Below are 22,246 nucleotides of genomic sequence, written 5' to 3'. Positions count from 1 at the left end.
TTTAGCGATCAGGGGGATGTAGTGTATTACAGGAGGATATGCTTTTAGTGATCGGGTTGTAGTGTATTACAGGAGGATATGCTTTTAGCGATCAGGGGGATGTAGTGTATTACAGGAGGATATGCTTTTAGCGATCGGGGGATATCGTGTATTACAGGAGGATATGCTTTTAGTGATCGGGGGGATGTAGTGTATTACAGGAGGATATGCTTTTAGCGATCAGGGGGATGTAGTGTATTACAGGAGGATATGCTTTTAGTGATCGGGGGGATGTAGTGTATTACAGGAGGATATGCTTTTAGTGATCGGGGGGATGTAGTGTATTACAGGAGGATATGCTTTTAGCGATCAGGGGGATGTAGTGTATTACAGGAGGATATGCTTTTAGCGATCAGGGGGATGTAGTGTATTACAGTATTAAAAAAAATCCACATTAATTTTTTGTAAACAACATTGATGAAAATCTGTTCTAATTTTAGAGTTTTCTTTTATAGTTCCTAACTAGCAGCTCCTTTACAAAGAGATGGAGTAGATTTTCCTGGTCTTATGCCTGAGTGTGTTGGGCTGTCTCAGTGCAGCAAATACAGGACAGTCAGGTGGGAAGAATCGTATTAATTTAAACGGACAGGATTTGGGCTTGCTCCCTTGCGAGCAAACTCTCCACTCAGGCACAAAACCATGAACATTCCCCTGACTTACCTTAATCGTTCATTGCTGGGGATAGGGCTTCTCGACTCTACAATGAGGTGAGCCACACTTTTGCCCTGTGATTTCTCTTTCAGTTGGGTGAGATGACTCTAAGTGACAGTGCGACACTTTGCTTAACTGCAGTTGTCCACCAAGTGGCTTCTACTGACTGCTCGGAGGAGGAATACAAGGAGTTGGTCACCCTCACTCTGCTGGAGACCTTGAGGAATTGTCTAAAATCAAAGATTGAGGTAAAGTAACGTGGACAGATAAACCTAGTTCAGAGATCTGTTTTATCTGTTTTTAATATAATGGGTCATTTGCTGGCTCTCTCTGCCTTCCGGATGTTTCTGCCTCTCTCTGTGTTTTTTTTTCTCTGTTTTTTTTCCCTGTTTGTTTTTTTGTTGAATGTGTATTCGGAGGTTCTGCAGGTAACACCTCTCTGTCTGAACACGGTGATTGCCTTGGCAACGGGCAGTTGCAGGGGCAGTCTGTAAACACCATGTTTTATTGTTCAATATGTATAAATGCGTAGGCTTCAAGGAGATCTTGAAACATTTGCCTGAGGAAGGAGAAAATCTCCGAAAGCTTGTGAATTTAAAATAAAATTGCTGGACTATAACTTGGTGTTGTAAAATTGTTTACAATAGTTCAGAGATGTATGGCCACAGCTGCTGATGTGTCCAGCAATGCTGTGAGGTCGGGAGTTCTAGAATTTTGACTCGGCAACAATGAAGGAATGGCCGATATATGTCCAAGTCAGGATGGTGTGTGATTTGGAGGGGAACTTGGAGGTGATGTTGTTCCCATGCACCTGCTGCCCTTGTCCTTCTAGGTGGTGGAGGTCGCGGGTTTGGGAGGTGCTGTCGAAGAAACCTTGGCAAGTTGCTGCAGTGCATCCCTTGGGGGAGGGAGCGGGTGTCTAAGGTGGGGGAGGGAGCGGGTGTCTAAGGTGGGGGAGGGGGCAGGTGTTTAAGGTGGGGGATGGGCTGCCGATCGAGCAGACTGCTTTGTCCCAGTTAGTGTCGAGCTTCTTGAGTGCTGCAGCTCCGCCCATTGGGAAATCCCTGACTCTGGAGCCCTGCTTTACTCAAATCCCGGTAGCGATAAATAGTCCATTTTGCTTTATTATGCTGCTCTAATCATTGAATCATTCTCGTTACAAAGAAGTTACAAAACGGAAACAGGCCATTCGGCCTAACCAGTTAGTGTTTATCCTCCACAAGAGCAGTCTCCTAATCCCATGCACCTGCCTTGATAGAATTACACTGCAGCAGTACTTAATTTCATTGTATTGTTGTTTCCTTTCTCCCATTTTTTTGTTTTGATTTATTGCAGAGTGTTCAACAAGAATACACAACCCTCCTTTGCAGTTTAATCCGTGCGTTCCCCCAGAGGATGGAGTTCCGGGACCTGGTCCAGCTAACTGATCACGATCCAGAAATGGATTTCTTTGAGAATATGAAACACATCCAGGTGAATTGTATAAGACATGCCTTTTAATATGTTTTAAAAACTGGTAATAAATTCTGCCCCATAGCAGGGCCTAATGGTGCTTAGAAAACAGATCAAATTGCTTCAAAAACATTCAAAACTGGAAGTGTTTTACAAATTATCTTTGGTCATTCTTTGCATAGAATGCAAATAATTGGAATCAGGAAAATAATGAAGTGTGTGACGTGCCTTTGCAAACAAATATCAGTTTAATAGCTTAATTTAAACTTGCTTTTCATCAATAGAACTTTGCATAACCATGAATATTGTGACATTTGTTTTGAAAGTCTAGAAGTGACTGTTGGTGAGATTAGTTGGTGAATGCTTAACATGTCTGTACAGCATTCATCTGCCATTTTAAAATAGGTTAAGGCCTTTGTTATAACAGCGCAGAGGGATATCATAGTAACATGCTAAATATTTGCAGGCTTAATAATTTCCAGGCTTAAAATAAAAGTTTTTTTTTGCTGATGTGTGATTCTACTAGAGATGGTTTTCATGATGTGCAGCAACCTCCACACAATAAGGGAAGTTTCATCGAGTTACATCGATTCTACAGCACAGAAACAGGCCATTCGGCCCCACTGATCTGTGCTGGTATTTATGCTCCACACGTGCCTCCTTCCTCCCTACTTCATCTCATCCTATCAGCATATCCTTCTATTCCTTTCTCCCTCGTGTGTTTATCTAACTTCCCTTTAAATGCGTCGTCTATTTTACGAGTTTAGTCCTTAATGAAAAAGGCTGCAGGGCGTTTTGTCCCAAAGTATAATAGCTTTATTAAGAAGTTACAAAAAGTACCAAAGATGTTAAAGTACAAGAGTACAATTCTACATACTAATAAGATGAATATAACCTGACAAAGTTTATCACTGTACAAAGCTTCAAGGTACACCTCTCGAAGGTCTTTGATATTAGTTGAGCTCTGAGAAAGTTCTAATCAATACGAAGAAGTACTCATGTACGTTTTTAAACACATTAGCTCTATATAGGCTGTGTGCAAACATCAATAGCTTTCTCTGCCTCCAATACAAGACTCAGTCTTTAAACATTTGTTACTGACATTACTCGAACCCCCCTTATCAAAACTGCTCAGAGTCTGTAGGTCAGTCACACAAAGACACCCCAGACATCTCAGATAACAGAAAGCCTGGCATTATTAGCCTTCCTTATGATTAGCTGCCTCTGAGTTATCAAGAACTCTTATCTTTACCCAAATTAGAGACGACTCCCCTTTCCCATCTCATGAGCAGATGAGAATGACACCAGATGTTCATTACTCAAAAAGGCCCTCATAAAGAACCCAAAAGCTTGTTTTGGATGAACAGAAAGCCTTTGTTCACAGGGAAAGTGAACATAATGCTTTTCCCTAACCAGGTTAGCAATATTATAGAAAGCTTGAATAATGGTTTTTTTTTTAAAGCATCTGTGTTATTCGCCTCAACCATTCCCTGTGGTAGTGAGTTCCGCATTCTAACCAATCTCTTGGTTAAGGAAATTTCCACTGACCGAGGCTGTGCAAAAACATGTTTGTTCCTAGTTAATGTTGCAGTTATTAAATGATCAATTGAAGAGCTGATGTAAGGATGAATTCACCGATCCCACACTCCCAGTAGAGAGAAACGCTCTGGGAGTGTGGGACAGACCATTGGCGCTGTGATATCGTAGCCCTTTCTTAGAATGCAGAGTGAGTGAATTTGTCCTCTAAAGCCTTGCTATTAATAATAATCGAGGGTACAGTAGTGTAGTGGATATAGTACTAGACCAGTAACCCAACAATCATGAGTTCAAATCCCACCATAGCAAAAGTTATGTGCAGAAATGCATCGAAGTTACAACATGGAAACGGGCAGTTCAGCCCAACCAGTCCGTGCCAGCATTTCCCCTCCACGTGGGCAAATATTTCCAGTCACATTGACCCACCCTGTTCCCATATCCCTTTATCCCCTTTTCCTATCTAATCTAATCTTGAACGTTGACATAGTTTCTGCTTCACCCAGTAAGTGAATTCCACAGCCTCATGACTGTGTGTGAAGATGTTTCTCCTGCTCTCTGTTCTAAATCTCTTACATTTAATCTTGTATCTCTGGCCCCCTCGTTCTTGACCCCCTCAACTACTGGAAACAGTCTGCTTCTATCTTCACTGTCCCATCCTTTCACCATTGTGAAATTGAGTTCAATAAACCTGATAATTTGTGGGCTAGCACCGGATAAAGTGACCGTGAAAAGCTGTCGGATTGTCGTAAAAACCCAACTGGTTCGCTAATGTCCTCCAGGGAAGGTAACCTGCCGTCCTTACCAGGTCTGGGCCTATCTGCGACTCCAGCCCCACGCTATTACATGGTTGGCATTTAATGTCCTCGGGGGTAACTAGAGAACTAAATGCGGTCTTGCCAGTGTCACTCACATCCGAGAACAAAACAAAATCGCAGGCTCAGTTTTTGCCACAAACACAGTTTGAATTTAGAATTGGCGGGAATTATCAAGGTAAGGAGATCCTGATTTTTTTCTTTTAAACTCTTGGGACGTTTAGATTCACAGACGAGCTCGTGCCTTGAAAAAACTAGCGAAGCAGGTTGATGAGGGGAAAATCGCCCTGTCCTCTAAATCTCTGGTGAACTACATCATGCCATATGCTACTTCAACGCTGTTCAATGAAAGCATGCTGAAGGTAAGAACTGGATTGTTATACCTTAGGAACAGGAGGAGGCCATTCAGCCCCTCGAGCCTGTTCCGCCATTCTATTAAATCATGGCTGATCTGATTCTTAACTCCATTTATCTGCCTTTGTTCCATATCCCATAATACCCTTACCTAAAAAAAAATCTATCAATCTCAGTTTTGAAATTTTCAATTGACCCCCAGCCTCAACAGCTTCTTGGGGGAGAGTGTTCCAGATTTCCACTCCCCTTTGTGTGAAGAAGTGCTTCCTGACATCACCCCTGAAAGGCCTAGCTCTAATTTTAAGGCTATGTCCCTCGTGTTCTGGACTCCCCCACCAGAGGAAATAGTTTCTCCTCAATACTCAGAACATAGTACTCCAGAAATAGTATCTACCCTATCAAATCCTTTTAATCATCTTAAACATCTCAATTAGATCACCCCTTAATCTTCTATACTCAAGGGAATACAAGTCTAGTCTGTGCAACCTGTCCTCATAATTTAACCCTTTTAGCCCCGGTATCATTCTGGTGAATCTGCGCTGCACCCCCTCCCAGGCCAATATATCCTTCCTGAGGTGCGGTGCCCAGAACTGAACGCAGTATCTCCAAAAGTAAAAACAGAAAATGCTGGAAACACTCAGCAGGTCAGGCAGCATCTGTGGAGAGAGAAAAACAGAGTTAACGTTCCAGGTCGATGACCTTTCATCAGGACTGGAAGATGTTAGAGATTAACAGATTTTAAGCAAGTACAGAGCCAGGGGAAAAGGTGGAGGCAGGGAATGCAGTACTCCAGATGTGATCTAACCAGAGCTTTATACAACTGTAGCGTAACTTCTAACCAAACGTAATTCAATTGTGTTTCACTCTCTTTTGTTTATCCTTTCATTACAAAAATTCTCCAGTATGAGAACATGACCTCGGCTTCTGTGGAACTTGTTGGAGCTGCCTGCAGACACCTCACGTGGTCGCCGTATATTTATCACCTCAAACGCTACATTCACGTTCTGCAGACTGGGCAGATCAATCAGAAACTGGCTGTCAGGTGTGTACGTGAAAATGGGCCTGGAGTGACGAACGATGCAAGCAAATTAATGAAGAGTTCTTCAGTGATTTTATTTTTTTTTTACAATCCAGGCGTCTTAACACTCGCTCTGAGGCTTGTTCTTGTTAAATACGATAAAGTACTTTCACACGGACAATGAAGGACAGGAAAAGACCTGCTGGTCCATCCAGTCTGTCCCACCCAATTGGCACACCCTGTGTCGCACAATGCATACGCTCCCCACACCACCCAAAACTCCTGGGAGAGGCGATAAACCAGATAAAAATCCAGGCCAATTTGAGGGGGCAAAATCAGGGAAATTCCTCTCCGACCCCTTTAGGCGATCGGAACTAGTTCAGGCAATCTGATTAACATTAGTATGGCCCTGATTAACATTAGTATGTTTCAAGACTATTTTGTGAATAGAGTGTAATACCCTTACGTTCTTAAGCTATTGTTTGGCAGAAGTTCTGTAAATGCTCCAGCATATCCAGTATTGTCAATAACTAAGGATGTGGAAACCGTTTCATTTTTATAATTCCCATCTGTTAAAATAGCCCCTACAAATTGTGAATTTTTCCAACACCAATTCTGTTTTCCTTACTTGCTGTGAATAATTTTCTCTCAAACAGTTTGTTACTGTCCGTGTTGCAAGCCTTTCACTTTGACCCAGAGACCCTTTGGAAGGAGTTTGACGCAGTTCAGACAACTGAAGACGAAAGTAGGTGTCCAAAAAAATCTGCCTTTTTACAACGTAGGCCTGGAGTTTCCGCGAGGGGTCGAAAAATGCGGCCAAAATACACCGGACACTGCGCCGCTTCTGCCGAGGTTGAAATTACGCTGAAGTTTCCGTGCAAACTCATTAGCATAAAGTCCGAACGTAAAGTCTCCCGCGAATCAGCGCGTTCAAGCAGCATAATCGATCTATAACTGGAACGGGGGCGTCCTGCAGCATCTCAGAGGAGTGGGATTGCTGGGAATTGAGCCATTCTTCAACTTTTTGAACTAATTGAATCAGGGCAGGGCACTTAAACCAAATTTAAAGTAATTTAACCTGAATTTAAAGTAATTTAACCTGAATTTAAAGTAATTTAACCTGAATTTAAACTGAATCTGAACTAAATTTAAACTGAATTTAAGGTAATTGCAGCAGCACCAGCGGGAGAAACAGACCTGGATCAGGTTTCAGTTGACTGCCTGGTCACGGCAGATGCAGATGATTAATGTCGGATTCATGTGACCGCGGCTGCCTGTGCCCCCGAGATTCTGGGTGCAATGTGATGAACCCCCCCACCCTGGAACGAGGGCGATCGGAGGAGACTCGCCATTCCAACCTGGGGATGTGGCCAGTTTTATCGGGGGTGAGGCAGGGTGAGGGCTGCTTCGGGCGAATGGACTTTTGAACCAGCTTAAAAAATTGTGGATACTCCAGGGCAAAGTGGTTAAGGGGGTAATTCACTTGCACTTATAATTCTGCGATCTTTAAGCACTATTTCATTCAATTCCGCCCGGGTTACGCTGTTACCTGGGCGGAAATCATGTGGAAACTCCAGGCCATGGTGTTTATTTTTTGTCATCGCTTGTTGAAGAAAGTTAGAGAGAGGGTGTGCGCTGTGTCAACTGTCCTGTCTGGTGACCATGACTATATATCAAACCAATAATTTGCAGAAATGAGTCATGCAGCTTGCATATCATGGATGTTAGCCAAAACAGGTTAGAAAATCTATTTAAGTATTTTAAAGAGCAAGTGTCTTTGAGCAGGGGTTTCAAAATGGTGTCTGTTGAAAGACATAGAATCCTAGAATTTTACAGCACAGAAGGAGGCCATTCTGTCCATCGTCCCCTGTGCTGGCTCTCTCAGAACTTTCCACAGTCCCATTGCCCCTGCCCTTTTCCCATAACCCTTCGAAATTTATTTTCAAAGATCTATCCACTTCCCTTTTGAAAGCTAATATGGATTCTTCTTCGCCTGCTGTTTCTGGTTGGACATTTCATATCCTGACAACCTCCCGCATTTCAAAAGAAATCTCGTAACCTCTCCCTTTGTTGTTTTGGTGGCGATAAATTTATGCCCTCTCGTCGCCGACCAGTGGTGGTGTTTTTTTCCCAGTTTACTTTATCAGAAACTCTAATAACTTTGAGCTCCTCTCTCAGATCTCTTCTTAGCCTTCATTGTTCTGATGAATAGATCTCCAGTTTCTATAGTCTGTCTTAGAGTATTGTGCACCGTTCTGGCCTCCATATAATAAAAAGGAGATGGAGGCATTGGAGAAGGTGCAAAAAAGATTCACGAGGATGATACCAGAACTGAGAGGATATCCTTATCAGGAAAGGTTCTAGAAGAGAGAAGGCTGAGGGGTGACCTAATAGAGGTCTTGATAAATTGTGGCGGGGTTTGATAGGGTAGACGTGGAGAAGATGTTTCCACTTGTGGGGGCGACCAAAACTAGGGACCATAAATATAAGATAGTCACTGATAAATCCAATAGGAAATTCAGGAGAAACTTCTTTACCCAGAGAGTGGTTAGAATGTGGAACTTGCTACCACAAGGAGTAGTTGAGGTGAATAGCATAGATACATTTAAGGGGAATCTAGATAAACACATGAGGGAGAAAGGAATAGAAGGAAATGCAGATAGGGTGAGATGAAGAAGGGTGAGTGGAGGCTCGTGTGGAGCATAAACACCAGCACAGACCTGTTGGGCCGAATGGCCTGTTTCTGTGCTGTAGACTCGATGTAATTCATAGCTTCTTCATCCAGTCGAGGACGCTGTGATGGTTTTACGACCTGAATGCTAAGTTGACCGTACGGCCAGCATTGGTTCCTCTTTGTTGACAGCACGGTTTGTCCAGTGCTGTTCCTTTGACATTGTCCTTCCGTCCTGTAGATGCCATGAAAGGAGATGAGGAAGATGTGGCTGAAGCCATGGAATTGGAAGATGATATCGATGAAGAGAAGGGAGAATCTGCAGAGAGGTTAGATGAAGATGGCGGTGAGCGTGATGATGACGACGCAGCTGGAGAACGTGTCCCAACCAAGGATGTGAAGAAACCCATCTCCACTCAGCCCAGGAGTAGGCAGGACGTGGAAAATCTGATCCAGCACATTCAAGGGGCTGTCACCAATAACATCCTGCCCAAGCTGCAGAAATGCTTAATTGCAAAGGTCTGTAGGCAAAACTCTCTAATACGCTGTCCCTCCCTCTCTCTGTGTTTAGGTATCTCTGTTGGTCAAGTTTATTTTTTCATTGTTAACAGGTAAAAAGAGATGAGCAGCACAAGTTGGTGAAATCAAAAATAGTGAATGATGAGGAGTTGGTGCGTATTCCGATAGCTTTTACGATGGTTACACTGATGCAGACTCTTCCCAAGGAAATCATGGATTCTAATTTACCCAGGTACTGCCGTTAAACATCCTGTACTTGGGAGTGATTGTATTCACTCTGCATGTGTAAGGGAGAGGGGGGGAGATTTATTCAAGTCAATTCCAGGATTGGAGAAGAGAGATGTTAACTATACTAAAGACATAGAACTCAGCTCCCCCCCACCCCTTGCTCTCCCCCCCCCCCCCCCCCCCCCCCGCCTTGCTCTCCGTTCCGCCCCCCCCTGCCTTGCTCTCCGTTCCCGCCCCCCCCCCCGCCTTGCTCTCCGTTCCCGCCCCCCCCCCCCCCCGCCTTGCTCTCCGTTCCCGCCCCCCCCCCCCCGCCTTGCTCTCCGTTCCCCCCCCCGCCTTGCTCTCCGTTCCCCCCCCCCGCCTTGCTCTCCGTTCCCCCCCCCCGCCTTGCTCTCCGTTCCCCCCCCCCGCCTTGCTCTCCGTTCCCCCCCCCCGCCTTGCTCTCCGTTCCCCCCCCCCCCGCCTTGCTCTCCGTTCCCCCCCCCCCCGCCTTGCTCTCCGTTCCCCCCCCCCCCCGCCTTGCTCTCCGTTCCCCCGCCCCCCCGCCTTGCTCTCCGTTCCCCCGCCCCCCCGCCTTGCTCTCCGTTCCCCCGCCCCCCCGCCTTGCTCTCCGTTCCCCCGCCCCCCCGCCTTGCTCTCCGTTCCCCCGCCCCCCCGCCTTGCTCTCCGTTCCCCTGCCCCCCCGCCTTGCTCTCCGTTCCCCTGCCCCCCCGCCTTGCTCTCCGTTCCCCTGCCCCCCCGCCTTGCTCTCCGTTCCCCTGCCCCCCCGCCTTGCTCTCCGTTCCCCTGCCCCCCCGCCTTGCTCTCCGTTCCCCTGCCCCCCCGCCTTGCTCTCCGTTTCCCCCCCCGCTTTGCTCTCCGTTTCTCCCCCCCCCCCCACCTTGCTCTCCGTTTCCCCCCCCCCGCCTTGCTCTCCGTTCCCCCCTCCGCCTTGCTCTCTGTTCCCCCCCCCCCGCCTTGCTCTCTGTTCCCCCCCCCCCGCCTTGCTCTCTGTTCCCCCCCCCCCCCCCGCCTTGCTCTCCGTTCCCCCCCCCCCCCCCCCGCCTTGCTCTCCGTTCCCCCCCCCCCCCCCGCCTTGCTCTCCGTTCCCCCCCCCCCCCCCCCGCCTTGCTCTCCGTTCCCCCCCCCCCCCCCCCCGCCTTGCTCTCCGTTCCCCCCCCCCCCCCGCCTTGCTCTCCGTTCCCCCCCCCCCCCCCGCCTTGCTCTCCGTTCCCCCCCCCCCCCCGCCTTGCTCTCCGTTCCCCCCCCCCCCCGCCTTGCTCTCCGTTCCCCCCCCCCCCCGCCTTGCTCTCCGTTCCCCCCCCCCCCCGCCTTGCTCTCCGTTCCCCCCCCCCCCCCGCCTTGCTCTCCGTTCCCCCCCCCCCCCGCCTTGCTCTCCGTTCCCCCCCCCCCCCCCCGCCTTGCTCCCCGTTCCCCCCCCCCCCCCCCCCGCCTTGCTCCCCGTTCCCCCCCCCCCCCCCGCCTTGCTCTCCGTTCCCCCCCCCCCCCCGCCTTGCTCTCCGTTCCCCCCCCCCCCCCCCCCCCCGCCTTGCTCTCCATTCCCCTTCGTTTACAGAATTTGCTTTTCCCTCTCTGCCCACAGCATCCTCATTAAAGTCTGTATGCTGTTGAGAAACCGAGCGCAGGAGATCAGAGACGTCGCCCGCAATACCCTGACCAAAATAATCGAGGCCCTGGGTCCCGGGTACCTCCTCTACCTTCTGAAAGAGATGCAGTCGGCTTTAACCAAGGGCTATCAGGTAACGTGTGCCGTGACCTCACTAAAGTCGGAACTTGGAATATTGCATTAATAGTAGCCTTGCAGTTCTACTTGTGAGAATAAATTGTCCAAATATTGTCGGAAACCCAAGTTTTTTTGGGGTTTTCTAAATTTTGGCAGCAGGGTTTTTGTTAAATTTTATTCTCAGGATGTGGGCGTCGCTGGCGAGGCCGGCATTTATTGCCCATCCCTAATCGCCCCTCGAGAAGGTGGTGGTGAGCTGCCTTCTTGAACTGTTGCAGTTCGTGTGGTGAAGGTTCTCCCACAGTGTTGTTAGGAAGGGAGTTCCAGGATTTTGACCCAGCGACGATGAAGGAACGGCGATATATTTCCAAGTCGGGATGGTGTGTGACTCGGAGGGGAACTTGGAGGTGATGTTGTTCCCATGCACCTGCTGCCCTTGTCCTTCTAGATGGTGGAGGTCAGCGGTTTGGGAGGTGCTGTCGAAGAAGGGATGTGTGGTTTACTCACTGGTAGTGCTTTTTGCTTTCTATTCCCAGCCCAAAGATTTGCAGCGATTGATATTTTATATTTGAAGAGTAATACCATCGATCAGTTTTGTTTCTCGAATGTTATCGAGAGCTGATATTACTCACCCTCCGTCAATCACAGGTCGATCTGATAGGCAGAGACTATTGGGGCCACTTTGTAAATCTTCACTCCTGGCACAGAATCTCGCTAGAGGCAAACGTGGGCGAGGAAATCGCCGATACGGTGCTGTGGTCCCATGTCTGCTAGTTTGTTTGCTGCCCAGGGATGACACTTGGTGAAATTACGCCTGTATCTGAAGAGATAAAATGAAGAATATTTTTTAACCTTTAGTTATCCTTTTGGTGCATTTCTAATACCCTAGGGATAAAATTCCCGTAGTCCATTTTGGCTACAAAAAATGGCATCAATATACAAAGTAGGTTTCGCTTAACATTATTGAGGGCCTCGCATTGAAAATCTTACACACTTTTCTGTCACCTCGACTATAGAGATATAAAACACTGTTCCCAGACCGCATGTGATACTCTCATTCATCTCTCTTCCATCTTGCTAGGTTCATGTTTTGACATACACCGTCTACATGCTGTTAAAGAGTCTTGTAACTAAACTTAACAGTGGAGATTTGGACCCCTGTATGGACACCCTAATTGCGGTAAGAGTTTATTCACTGAAGTTATTGTAATGGAGTCACATACCAGTGCATATTAAGGGAAGAAAGAATGAACTCATATTTATACAGCGCCTTTCACAACTTGAGGACATCCCAAAACACTTCACAACCAATGAAGTATTTCTTTGAAATGTAGTGACTGTTGTAATGTAGGAAACGCGGCAGCCAATTTGCACACAGCAAGATCCCACAAACGGCAACGTGAAAATGACAGATAATCTGTTTTAGGTGTTGGTTGAGGGATAATTATTGCCCAAGACACTGGGGAGAACTCCCCTGCTCTTCTTTGAATAGTGCTATGGGATCTTTTACACCCACCTAAGAGGGCAGACGGGGCCTTGGTTTAATGTCTCATCCAAAAGACAGTACGTCCGACAATGCAGCACTCCCTCAGTACTGAGCGTCCGACGGTGCAGCACTCCCTCAGTACTGAGCGTCCGACGGTGCAGCACTCCCTCAGTACTGACCGTCCGACGGTGCAGCACTCCCTCAGTACTGACCGTCCGACGGTGCAGCACTCCCTCAGTACTGACCGTCCGACGGTGCAGCACTCCCTCAGTACTTGACCGTCCGACGGTGCAGCGCTCCCTCAGTACTGACCGTCCGACGGTGCAGCGCTCCCTCAGTACTGACCGTCCGACAGTGCAGCACTCCCTTAGTACTGACCGTCCGACAGTGCAGCGCTCCCTCAGTACTGACCCTCCGACAGTGCAGCACTCCCTCAGTACTGACCGTCCGACAGTGCAGCGCTCCCTCAGTACTGCACTGGGAGTGTCAGCCTGGATTTTGTGCTCAAGCATCTGGAGTGGGACTTGAACCCACGACCCTCTGACTCAGAGGCGAGAGCGCTACCCACTGAGCCACAACTGACACCTAACAAAGATCACTTTTACAGTCAATGATCTTGTTTTTAGAGGGTGAAACCATTCAGCTCATCACGCCTGTGCTATCTCCTTAGTCCCAATTCCCCCGCTCTTTCCCCATACCCTTTTAATGTTCTCTTTTTCAAATATTTATCCACTTCTCTTTTAAAAGCTATGATGAATTCTTCATCCACTGCTGCTCTTAGTAGCATTAGTGGCGTTGTTTAAAAAAAAAACTATTGTGCTGAAATTAAGAAATGTTATGAGCGTAAAAGAAATCATTCTCTCTCTCTCTCTCTCTCTCTCTTTCTCTCTCTCTCTCTCTTTTTCTTTCTCTCTCTCTAGATTTTTAACCACGAGCTGTTTGGTGAAATTGCTGAAGAAAAGGAAGTGAAGGGGATCATAAGCAAAGTGATGGAAGCGAGGAGGAGCAAAAGCTATGACTCCTATGAGATTCTGGCTCAGTATGTGGGAAAGGCACAAGTGACTAAGCTGATCCTTCCTCTGAAAGAGGTAAAGTCAGTGCAACAATTGGCAAATAACTTCTCGCTTTCTTCTTTGTAACATAATTTATCTGTGCTTGGACACCGTACCAAACCAACGTATCGTTCACTGGTGCATTTCCGTTGGTCAACATCTTTTGTCCATTTCCTTTCGCCCATTTGTACAGATTGAATGTGTATAATCAGATCCTACAGTGTAACGTTACTGCTCTTTACTGAATGCCAGTGAGTTTCCACAGGGAGCGGTGCTGGGACCATTGTTGCTCACAATTAACATTAGCGATTTGGACTCTGGAATTGGAAGTACAATTTCAAAATTTGTGGATGACACCAAATTGGGCGGTATAGTTAATATTGAGGAATAATGCGACAAATTACAATTAAGAAACTTGCAGAATGTAATTGGCAAATGAATTTCAATATACAAAATCACTAAGGGTAGCGACACAGGTTAATGAGGACATAAAAAAGGCAAATGAAACACTAGGGTTCATTTCTGGAGGGATAGAATTGAAAAGCAGAGAAGTTATGTTAAACTTGTATAGAACCTTGGTTAGTCCACACTTGGAGTACTGTGCACAGTTCTGGCCTCCATATTATAGAAAGGATATATTGGCAGTGGGGAAGGTGCAAAAAAGATTCACAAGGGTGATACCAGAACTGAGGGGTTATACTTATCAGGAAAGGCTGAACAGGCTGGGGCTCTTTTCTCTTTTAAAAGAAGGAGGCTGAGGGGTGACCTGATGGAGGTCTTTAAGATTATGAAAGGGCTTGATAGGGTAGAGAAGATGTTTCCACTTGGGGAGACCAGAATAGGGGCCATGAATATAAGATAGTCACTAATAAATGATCAAATCCCTCGATGGCCTTGCCCCCTCCCTATCTCTGTAACCTCCGGCCCTACGACCCTCCGAAAATTCTGCGTTCCTCTAACTCTGGTGTCTTGTCCATTCCCCACTTCCTCCACCCCACCATTGGCGGCCGTGCCTTCAGCTGTCTAGGCCCAAAGCTCTGGAATTCCCTCCCTAAACCTCTCCTACGCCCCACCTCTCTCTCTCCTCCTTTAAGGCGCTCCTTAAAACCGATCTCTTTGGTCAAGGTTTTAGCCAACCTGTCCTGATGTCTCCGTCTTTGGCTTGGTGTCAGTTTTTTTTCTGATTACGATCCTGTGAAGTGCCTTGGGACGTTTTACTACCGAGAATGCAAGTTGTTATTACAGTATGTGTGTGATATTTTATACTTTCAGATATTGGAGAACACAACAATTCTTAAGCAAGCTCGCAAGGTCCATGAAACGTTTCGGCGAATCGTGTCTGGTCTGTTGCTGAATAAAGAAATGACGGCAGATTCCATCCTTTTACTGAGTCATGGTCTGGTGACGGAGAGTTTACCATTGATGGCACAGAGGATCAAGTATGCAACTATTCATTTAAAAGGCTATTTAAGAGAGTGGTGCAGTTTAAAAAAAAATATTTATTGAGACTGTACATAATGCTGATCAGGTGAGAGGTCCCTGTGGGTTACTAGCAATCCAAAATTATTCCCACTGCCCCACACTCTCTCCCCATAGTCCTGTATCAATCCCAAACTAATCCCACTGCCCACTCTCCCCCCATAGCCCTGTATCAATCCCTAACTAATCCTACTGACCCCCTCTCCCCATAGCCCTGTATCAATCACCAAACTAATCCCACTGCCCCACTCTCTCCCCATAGTCCTGTATCAATCCCCAAACTAATTCCACTGCCCCACTCTCTCCCCATAGCCTTGTATCAATCCCTAACTAATCCCACTTACCAGCTCTCTCCCCATAGCCCTGTATCAATCCCCAAACTAATCCCACTGCCCCACTCTCTCCCCATAGCCCTGTATCAATCCCCAAACTAATCCCACTGCCCCACTCTCTCCCCATAGCCCTGTATCAATCCCTAACTAATCCCACTTACCAGCTCTCTCCCCATAGCCCTGTATCAATCCCCAAACTAATCCCACTGCCCCACTCTCTCCCCATAGCCCTGTATCAATCCCTAACTAATCCCACTGCCCCGCTGTCTCCCCATAGCCCTGTATCAATCCCCAAACTAATCCCACTGCCCCACTCTCTCCCCATAGCCCTGTATCAATCCCCAAACTAATCCCACTGCCCCACTCTCTCCCCATAGCCCTGTATCAATCCCTAACTAATCCCACTGCCCCGCTGTCTCCCCATAGCCCTGTATCAATCCCAAACTAATCCCACTGCCCACTCTCTCCCCACAGCCCTGTATCAATCCCCAAACTAATCCCACTGCCCCACTCTCTCCCCATAGTCCTGTATTAATCCCCAAACTAATCCCACTGCCCCGCTCTCTCCCCATAGCCCTGTATCAATCCCCAAACTAATCTCACTGCCCCACTCTCTCCCTATATCCCTGTATCAATCCCTAACTAATCCCACTGCCCCGCGCTCTCCCCATAGCCCTGTATCAATCCCCAAACTAATCCCACTTACCAGCTCTCTCCCCATAGCCCTGTATCAATCCCCAAACTAATTCCACTGCCCCACTCTCTCCCCATAGTCCTGTATTAATCCCCAAACTAATCCCACTGCCCCACTCTCTCCCCATAGCCCTGTAGCAATCCCTAACTAATCCCACTGCCCCGCTGTCTCCCCATAGCCCTGTATCAATCCCCAAACTAATCCCACTGCCCCACTCTCTCCCCATAGTCCTGTATTAATCCCCAAACTAATCCCACTGCCCCGCTCTCTCCCCATAGCCCTGTATCAATCCCCAAACTAATCCCACTGCCCCACTCTCTCCCCATAGTCCTGTATTAATCCCCAAACTAATCCCACTGCCCCGCTCTCTCCCCATAGCCCTGTATCAATCCCCAAACTAATCCCACTGCCCACTCTCTCCCCACAGCCCTGTATCAATCCCTAACCATCCCCATTGCCCCACTCTATCCCCATGGCCCTGTATCAATGCCAAACTAATCCCACTGCCCCGCTCTCTCTCTAGCCCTGTATTTCCTCTGCTTCAAGTATTTATCCAGTTCATCTTTAAAAGATGTAATGGTCTCTGCCTCAACCATTCCCTGTGACAAAGCATTTCATGTTTCAAAAACCCTCTGTGTAAAGACACTTCTCCCAGTCCCTCTCCCTATAGCCCTGTATCTTTGAAGAAATATTTATTTAAAATCTTTACACTTGATATTCTGAAATAAGTGAATGTTGTGCTCCTGAGCATTTTGTTATTTTTTCAATATTGCCCAATAAAATTTCCTGTCTTGAAATTTAAGCGGTTTCAGACTCCACGTTCCAGAAGCTTGTAAATGGGCCCCTCAGGATGCAGGGATTCCTCTGTGTAATAGCTTATTACTTGTACTGATGACGCACCAGGAGTTCTCAAATTGTAATTGCTAGCAAGAGGTAATGGAGATGTGATTGGGTAGCCTATCCGCTTCATCACCAAGACCGCCTACTTCCACCTCTGCAACATCGCCCGTCTCCGTCCCTGCCTCAGCTCATCTGCTGCTGAAACCCTCATCCGTGCCTTTGTTACCTCCAGACTCGACTATTCCAATGCTCTCCTGGCCGGCCTCCTGCCTGGCACCCTCCCTAAATTAGAGCTCATCCAAAACTCTGCTGCCCGTATCCTAACTCGCACCAAGTCCTGTTCATCCATCACCCCCTGTGCTCATTGACCCACATTGGCTCCTGGTCCGGGAACGCCTCGATTTTTAAAATCCTCCATCCTCATGTTCAGATCCCATCATGGCCTCATCCCTCCCTATCTCTGTGACCCCCTCCAGCCCTATAACCGTCCGAGATCTCTGCACTCCTCCCATCCTTGCCTCTTGTACATCGCTCCACCATTGGCGGCCGTGCCTTCAGCTGCCCAGGCCCGAAGCTCTGGAATTCCCCCCCGAACCTCCATCTCTCTCCTCCTTTAAGACGCTCCTTGAAACCTACCTCTTTGACCAAGATTTTGGCCACCTGTCCTAATATCTCCTTACGTGGCTCAGTGTCAAAGTTTGTTTGATAATCGTTCCTGTGAAGCGCCTTGGGACGTTTTCCTATGTTAAAGGCGCTGTATGAATGCAAGATGTTGTTGTTATGACTCGCTGGTCAAACCTGCACCTGCAAATTTGTGTATTTCGAGAATCGATGTTTTGTCCGGATGCTTTCAGTTAAATGATCGTTGACGATGTCACTTCTAAATGTCACTTTCAAGGGGCAAACGCAAGCAGCATGACCGATCACAATCCAGTCGGAAGCCCCAGAGCTGCCTCTTACTGGCCCCCACTCCTACAAGACAGGGAGAGAAAGCTGCTGTCAGCACAAAGACCAACATGCACATCCTGGTCGATACCGGTTTGAGGGTAAGCGATGGGAGTTTCTGCTCATTCGGTAATGGGACGATCTCAAGTGGAATTTCAGATGTTTGGTTTGGTTCTTTTTAAGAGAATGTTCATTCAGAATGGCCGTTGAAGAACCGAAAAGCCCCCCCTTTTTTTTAAATTTGCTCCTTCAATGCGGGTGACATTGGCAAGGCCACACATTGCCCATGCTAGTTGCTCTGAGAAGATGGCGGTGGATCTTCTCGCACTGTTGCGGTCCTTGTCGCGATGCTCCCACGGTGGTGTTAGGTCAGGAATTCCAGGATATTGACCCAATCGCAACGAAGGAACGAGGATATGCGTCCAAGTCAGGATAGTGTGTGACTTGCAGGGGGTGATGTTTCCATGACGTCACTGCTCTTGTTCTTCGTGTTGGTAGAGGGCGTGGGGTTGAAGGAAAACCGGGGCTAAAAGGGCTAAATTATGAGGACAGGTTGCACAGACTAGGTTTGTATTCCCTTGAATATAGAAGATTAAGGGGTGATCTAATCGAGGTGTTTAAGATGATTAAAGGATTTGATAGAGCAGATAGAAAGAAACTATTTCCTCTGGTGGGGGGTGTCCAGAACAAGGGGGCTTAACCTTAAAATTAGAGCCAGGCCGTTCAAGTGTGATGTCAGGAAGCTTCTTCACGCAAAGGGGAGTGGAAATCTGGAACTCTCTTCCCCCAAAAAGCTGTTGAGGCTGGGGGGTCAATTGAAAATTTCAAAACTGAGGTTGATAGATTTTTGTTGGATGAGAGGATTAAAGGATATGAAACCAAGGCGGGTAAATGGAGTTAAGATACAGATCAGCCATGATCTAATTGAATGGTGGAACAGGCTTGAGGGGCTGAATGGCCTACTCCTGTTCCTAAGGGGCTGTTGACTTAAGCCTTGGCGAGTTGCTGCAGTGCATCCTGTCGATAGTAAATACTGCAGCAGCAGTGCACCAGTGGTTCATTGGCAGGGGTGCCTATCAAGTGGACCAGTCTATCCTGGGTAGGGTTGAGCTTCTTGGGTGGTTTTGTGGCAATTTATTGTCTGGCACCAGAAAAAACGACCATGAAATCTGCCGGATTGTTGTAAAAACCCAACTGGTTCACTGATGTCCTTCAGGGAAGGGAGCCTGCCGTCCTTACCCGGTCTGGGCCTATATGTGACTCCAGTCCCAACAGCAACCGTGGTTGCCAACATTCTGCATCCTAAAATCACCTTGTTGCCTGGAAGGTTTCACATCATGTTTATGGGTAGAAAGATAAATTCGCTATTTTATTCACGCAAAACAGCTGTTCACACGTGTTCTTTGTCTTGTCCCAGTTGCTACACATGAGCTTGAAGAGATCGAAGGTGAATTCTTCAGAAGAGCACATTTTGGAAATGATTGACCCCTTCGTGCAGGTGCTGATAGACTGCCTTCAGTCCATGCACGTAAAGGTGAGCACCGTTCACAATTGTACACTTACTGGGTCATCTCCTGTCGCATTGCTCACAAACCAAAATGTTAAACATGATCAGTTATATCCAAATGATTTGGATTTTCTTTGTTTCATTTTTAAAATGTCTTTAATATTTGGACTGCAATCCTGAAATTCAATGTATTAATCCTTTCGATTGGTTCAAAATAAGTTTCCCCCGTATAAAATGACATGTATCTATGACGTAGAGATGTTTGTGGGGGGAGACCAGAACTGGGGGCCGTAAATATAAGATCTTCACTTAAAAATCCAATAAGGAATTCAGGAGCAACTTCTTTACCCAGAGAGCGGTGAGAATGTGGAACTCGCTACCACAAGGAGTAGTTGAGGCGAAAAGCAAAAATACATTTGAGGGGATGCTAGAGAAACACGAGGGAGAAAGGAATAGAAGGATATGCTGATAGGGTGAGATGAAGTAGGGAGGGAGGAGGCTCGAGTGGAGCATAAACACCGGCATGGACCAGTTGGGCCGAATGGCCTGTTTCTGTGCTGAAAATTCTATCCAACAACCCCAATGTGTTTTTCTTTTTCTTTTATTATTGGATTGTCAAGAAAGAACATTTAACAAGCATTTTACAAAGCATTGCACATTTAGGTGTACGTTCACACGTCTGTTATATGAAAGTGCATATTTGACGAAGTCATTGAATCTTTTGATTGTACTGGGAGCAATGTGGGTTATGGGCTTGTGTAGTCTTGGTTTCTGGGGCTAGTTAAGCCTAGGGACTGGGGAGACCATTCAGACTCTTGAGAGTTGTGGTTTGTGTTTGTTGCACTAAACCCCTTGTAAGATTACGTGCTTTGTAATGGAGACTGAGCCACACAGTAGCGATTGTATTGTAGTGTGAGTGTTTGGCTCAGAGCATTGGGAGGAGTTACATGGGGCAGGGTGTACCTGAAATGGGGGGCATCTATGAAGCCATCAAGACATGAAGAGGTGGGAGGGGTAGAACAAAATTTGTGGAAGGTTGGGGTGGTAACTTTAATTTTTTACATCGAGACTCCCGCACAGAAACAGGTCATTCGGCATTAACCCTAACCCATCTGATCTATGCCAGCATTTACGGCCCACACGAGCCTCCTCCCTCCCCTCTTCATCTCACCCTATCACCATACCCTTCTGTTCCTTTCTCCCTCCTGTGTTTATCTAGCTTCCCCTTAAATACATCTATGCTATTTGCCTCAACTACTCCTTGTGGTAGCAAATTGCACATTCTTACCAGTATTTCATAGAATCATCGAAAGTTACAGCACAGAAGGAGGCCATTCGGCCCATCGTGTCTGTGCCGGCCGATAAAGAACTACCCAGCTTAATTCCACTTTTAAAAAAAAATGAGTAAAATTGCATATGAAATTGACATTTTTGCTCGTACATCCAATTTGTTGTACACATTTCGATGTGTTAAGTATTTCTGCGTGAACATTAATCGCTGAGGTGTTGTTTCTTTGCGTCTGCAGGTGATCACGAGTGCCCTGCAGTGCCTTACCTGGGTGTTGAAATTCCCTCTGGCCTCCACAGAGACTCGGGCGGAGCAGCTGATCCAACAACTCTTTGTTTTACTGAAGGATTACGCCAAGGCTGGAGCAGGCAGGGGAGAGAACTTTCACCTGGTTGTTAACTGTTTTAAAGTACGTTATAAAACAAAGAAAAAATGGTACATCAAAAATAAGAATGGGTTACTCGGTACCAAATTTCACAAGGGGTCGCACTTCGGAAAATGTTCGGCTTTCTGGATCGGATGCAGACCCGGACCCCATTACTGCTGCTACTAAATTCCCTTCCATCAGCTCAACAGCGATGATGGGGGTGTATGGGGTGAGCCCTGAAGGTAGCAACTCTGCATGGCAAACGACCGCACCCAGAGGAGTGGTTTCACGGCTGTCTGCGAGTGGCAGACCCCATGGGGACCTTGCCTCGGTGGGTAGGCTGTACCCAGTGGGAGTAGCCAAGGAGTAATAAAAAGAAAAGCAAGAACTTGTATTTAATGTCGTGCCTTTCACGACCTCAGGACATCCCAAAGCGCTCTACATTTATTCTTTTTCAAGTGTAGTCACTGTTGTAACGTGGCAGCCAATTTGCGCAAAGCAAGATCCCACAAACAGCAATGTGAAAATGACCAGATCATATCTTAAGTATATTAAAAGGATACAGGGAAAGACAAGGAAGTAGGGTTAAAGTAGAAAGCTCCAGTTGAAGAGCTGACACTGAGATGGGCCGAATGGCCTCCTCCAATGCTGTAATTTCTATGAATGCGGTCCCCACCGCATATAGCGGGCGCGTTCTTGCTAATGCAATTTGCAGAGGTTGGTTGAAGCTGCCCAACATCTCCATCAGCTGTTGGCACAGTTAACAACTGGAGGGGGTAGTGGAGACTTCGGGCAGCTGATTCGTTTAACATGAGGATCGGGTCAAACTCTGCTACAGTGTCCTGGCTCTGTCTGTGCCCCCGCGGCTCTGTCTGTGCCCCCGCGGCTCTGTCTGTGCCCCCGCGGCTCTGTCTGTGCCCCCGCGGCTCTGTCTGTGCCCCCGCGGCTCTGTCTGTGCCCCCGCGGCTCTGTCTGTGCCCCCGCGGCTCTGTCTGTGCCCCCGCGGCTCTGTCTGTGCCCCCGCGGCTCTGTCTGTGCCCCCGCGGCTCTGTCTGTGCCCCCGCGGCTCTGTCTGTGCCCCCGCAGCCGTTGCAAAGTGAGATTTTGATTGGATGCAGCCATAAAAAACATTCGGCTTTTAAAACGTCAGTACGTACTGAAACAGCCAACGTGCTTTTAAAGTTATAAGCGGTGCCTTTGTAATTGACTCTTATGGCGAAGGCAAACGGTTAGCTCCATTTGCCCGATGCAGG

General features: G+C 47.3%; 1 protein-coding gene across 1 annotated transcript in view; it reads left to right on the top strand.

Annotated features, from left to right (window-relative positions):
• utp20 (UTP20 small subunit processome component) overlaps positions 1–22,246 on the top strand; it is a 106,220-nt gene that overhangs the window by 60,959 nt on the left and 23,015 nt on the right. Inside the window, exons 36-49 of the mRNA XM_067999214.1 lie at positions 783–938; positions 2,026–2,163; positions 4,715–4,852; positions 5,747–5,886; positions 6,519–6,607; positions 8,775–9,052; positions 9,145–9,284; positions 10,863–11,019; positions 12,085–12,183; positions 13,410–13,577; positions 14,814–14,980; positions 17,785–17,932; positions 19,249–19,365; positions 20,865–21,035. Coding sequence (XP_067855315.1) covers positions 783–938; positions 2,026–2,163; positions 4,715–4,852; positions 5,747–5,886; positions 6,519–6,607; positions 8,775–9,052; positions 9,145–9,284; positions 10,863–11,019; positions 12,085–12,183; positions 13,410–13,577; positions 14,814–14,980; positions 17,785–17,932; positions 19,249–19,365; positions 20,865–21,035 — 2,106 coding nt within the window. The remainder of the gene's footprint in view (positions 1–782; positions 939–2,025; positions 2,164–4,714; positions 4,853–5,746; positions 5,887–6,518; positions 6,608–8,774; positions 9,053–9,144; positions 9,285–10,862; positions 11,020–12,084; positions 12,184–13,409; positions 13,578–14,813; positions 14,981–17,784; positions 17,933–19,248; positions 19,366–20,864; positions 21,036–22,246) is intronic.

The sequence above is a fragment of the Heptranchias perlo genome, chromosome 18 (genome assembly GCF_035084215.1).
Source record: "Heptranchias perlo isolate sHepPer1 chromosome 18, sHepPer1.hap1, whole genome shotgun sequence".
NCBI classification, from domain to species: Eukaryota; Metazoa; Chordata; class Chondrichthyes; order Hexanchiformes; family Hexanchidae; genus Heptranchias; species Heptranchias perlo.
Note: the sequence above shows the minus strand (reverse complement) of the source record. Positions and strands in the feature narration are given on the sequence as shown.